The sequence below is a fragment of the Colobus angolensis genome, unplaced genomic scaffold (assembly GCF_000951035.1).
Source record: "Colobus angolensis palliatus isolate OR3802 unplaced genomic scaffold, Cang.pa_1.0 Scaffold2, whole genome shotgun sequence".
In the NCBI taxonomy this organism is placed as follows: domain Eukaryota; kingdom Metazoa; phylum Chordata; class Mammalia; order Primates; family Cercopithecidae; genus Colobus; species Colobus angolensis.
Window position 1 is genome coordinate 6,157,811 of NW_012115154.1, and position 2,921 is coordinate 6,160,731.

Genomic DNA, 2,921 nt, shown 5'->3' on the forward strand with positions numbered 1-2,921 from the left:
CTTGAACTCTCAGGCTCAAGCAATCCCCCTACCTTACCCTCCCGAGTAACTGGGACCAAAGGCACATGCCACCACACCCAGCTAATTACTTTAATTTTTGTATAGATGGGGTCTCCCTATGTTGCCCAGGCTGGTCTCAAACTCCTGGCCTCAAGCAATCCTCCTGCCTCAGCCTCCCAAAGTCCTGGGATTACAGGTGTGAGCCACCACACCAGGCCTACTTCATTCCTTTTTATTACTGAGGAGTATTCCATTCTGTGGATACATCTCAATTTGTTTACCCAACCTTTGATTTATAATTTAGCCTTCTTCAATCAGCTTGTGCCCTCTGATAAAAAAGGCTTCCATGAATTCTCCTGTCACAGGAAATATTGATCAAATCACATTTTGTTTGTTCGTTTGTTTGTTTGAGATGGAGTCCTGCTCTGTCGCCCAGGCTGGAGTGCAGTCGCACAATCTTGGCTCACTGCAAGCTCCACCTTCCAGGCACATGTAATTCTCCTGCCTCAGCCTCCCGAGTAGCTGGGACTACAGGCACCAGCCACCACGCCCGGCTAATTTTTTGTATTTTTAGTAGAGACGGGGTTTCACCGTGTTAGCCAGGATGGTCTCAATCTCCTGACCTCGTGATCCTCCCGCCTCGGCCTCCCAAAGTCCTGGGATTAAAGGTGTGAGCCACCGCACCCGGCCTAAATCACATTTTTGATGCCACAAAGCTGAGGGCAGACCTGGGACAGATGGTGTCTCCCACTGAGGGAGGGGAGGCCCCTGGGAGGTCAGTTTCTCCTGCTGCTGAACACCGTCTTCCAATCACAACAGCAAGGAATTGGGAATGTGTCATTCTAGCTGTAAAGGAACATACATGCAAAATGTCCTGATTAATGATGATTAAAGGAAAGACCATTTCTCTTTTCCCCAAACCCAACCTCTTTGTCACTTCAGACCCCTAAGGGAGCCTGTGCAACATCGGTGAAGGTTGCTATTGACACAGGGTACCGACATATTGATGGCGCCTACATCTACCAAAATGAACACGAAGTTGGGGAGGCCATCAGGGAGAAGATAGCAGAAGGAAAGGTGCGGAGGGAAGATATTTTCTACTGTGGAAAGGTGAGATTTCGCCTTCAGCCTCCACTGGGGCTAGTGAGAAGGTTTCAGGTGTTCATTTTATTATTCATCTTCTGTGTGTGTGTGTGTGTGTGTGTGTGTGTGTGTGTGTAATTGCATTCATGAGTATGCAGTACTTAACAACAGTTTGGGCTGTTTCTTTGTTTAAAAGATAAGTGTTCAAATGAACCAAAATCATGCAAAATAGGATTTTCAACATTCTTGTATCATATTAATGAATTATTTATTAATTTGGGAGAAGTAAGCAGAGCAGCATTTGGGGGAGAGAAAGAGGGTTTTAAAAAAGTATTTGGCTGGGTGCAGTGTATCACGCCTCTAATCCTCACTTTGGGAGGCTGAGGCAGGTGTTTTGCTTGAGCTCAGGAGTTCAAGACCAACCTGGGTAACATGGCAAAACCCTGTCTCAACAAAAAAAATACAAAAATTAGCCAGGCATGGTAGCTTGCACCTGTAGTCCCAGCTTTTTGGGAGGTTGAGGCAGGAGGATGGCTTGAGCCAGGGAGGTCAAGGCTGCAATGAGTCATGTTCATATCACTGCACTCCAACCTGAGTGACAGAGCAAGACCCTATCTCAAAAAAAAAAAAAAAAAAAAAAAAAAGAATTTGAGCAAATGTAATTAACTCAGAAATGGCATTTAGATTTTTTTTTTTTTTTTTTGAGACTGAGTCTCGCTCTGTCGCCCAGGCTGGAGCGCAGTGGCTGGATCTCAGCTCACTGCAAGCTCCGCCTCCCGAGTTCACACCATTATCCTGCCTTAGCCTCCCTAGTAGCTGGGACTACAGGCACCCGCCACCACGCCCGGCTAATTTTTTTGTATTTTTAATAGAGACAGGGTTTCACCGTGTTACCCAGGATGGTCTCGATCTCCTGACCTCGTGATCCGCCCGCCTCGGCCTCCCGAAGTGCTGGGATTACAGGCGTGAGCCACGGCGCCGGCCTAGATTTTGTTTAATAAAAGCAAACAAATGTAAATTTAAAATAAAAACAAAAGCAAGCTCATAAGGTCATCAATCCGAAAGCCAGCTATGTGGGCTTCGTGGGCAGGCACATTATGCAAACCTTTTGCTTAATGACTCATATTGTAAGAGTCATTTCTTACTATGATAGGGGCTAAAGTTAGCATACAAGGAAAAGGTGGTCAAAACATGCTTTAAATTGTCCTTTAACTTTAATCCTTTAAATTGTCCAAAAAGTACAGTTGTGCATGGAAAGCAATATTCATACGTATACAATGTCAATACGGGCTGTATGTAATAAAGCATACTTGGGCGAAATATTGGTGTTTACTTGAGTAAACAGAAACAGCGTGTGCAGCTGAGTTCATGTAATTGCCTCCTCAGGATTGTCTTTGCTGCAGTTCAGCAGCACCTGAGAGGCAATGTGGGGGTGATTAAGTGCCCAGACTGGTACAAGATTGCCCAGGTCAGAGGCCCAGATCTGTCACTATTGGCTGAGTTGCCTAGCATTTCTGGACCTGAGTTTTTTTTCTCTGTAAAATGAGGATAATAATGTAAACTATTTCATGAAGTTGTTATGAGTTCACATTTACAAAGCAGCCACACCGAACCTGGTACAAAGCTAATACTATGTGTGTTTGCTGAATAAAAGTAAATGAAAATATCATCAGCCTACGCCCAGGAATGAAAAAAAAAAGTGAATTAAAATATCAAACAGAATTTCCACTTAGAAGGGATTGCAATAGTAACACCAAAGGGACCCAGAGTAGCAATCAAAACACACGTGACACATTTTTCCACTACTCTTTCCACGTTACATTTTCTCTGTGTTTTTT

The 2,921-nt window shown here is 44.4% G+C and overlaps 1 protein-coding gene across 1 annotated transcript in view; it reads left to right on the forward strand.

Moving 5' to 3' along the window:
- Positions 1-2,921, forward strand: part of AKR1D1 (aldo-keto reductase family 1, member D1) — a 43,102-nt gene that overhangs the window by 12,435 nt on the left and 27,746 nt on the right. Inside the window, exon 2 of the mRNA XM_011941555.1 lies at positions 943-1,110. Within this exon, the coding sequence (XP_011796945.1) occupies positions 943-1,110 (168 nt within the window). The remainder of the gene's footprint in view (positions 1-942; positions 1,111-2,921) is intronic.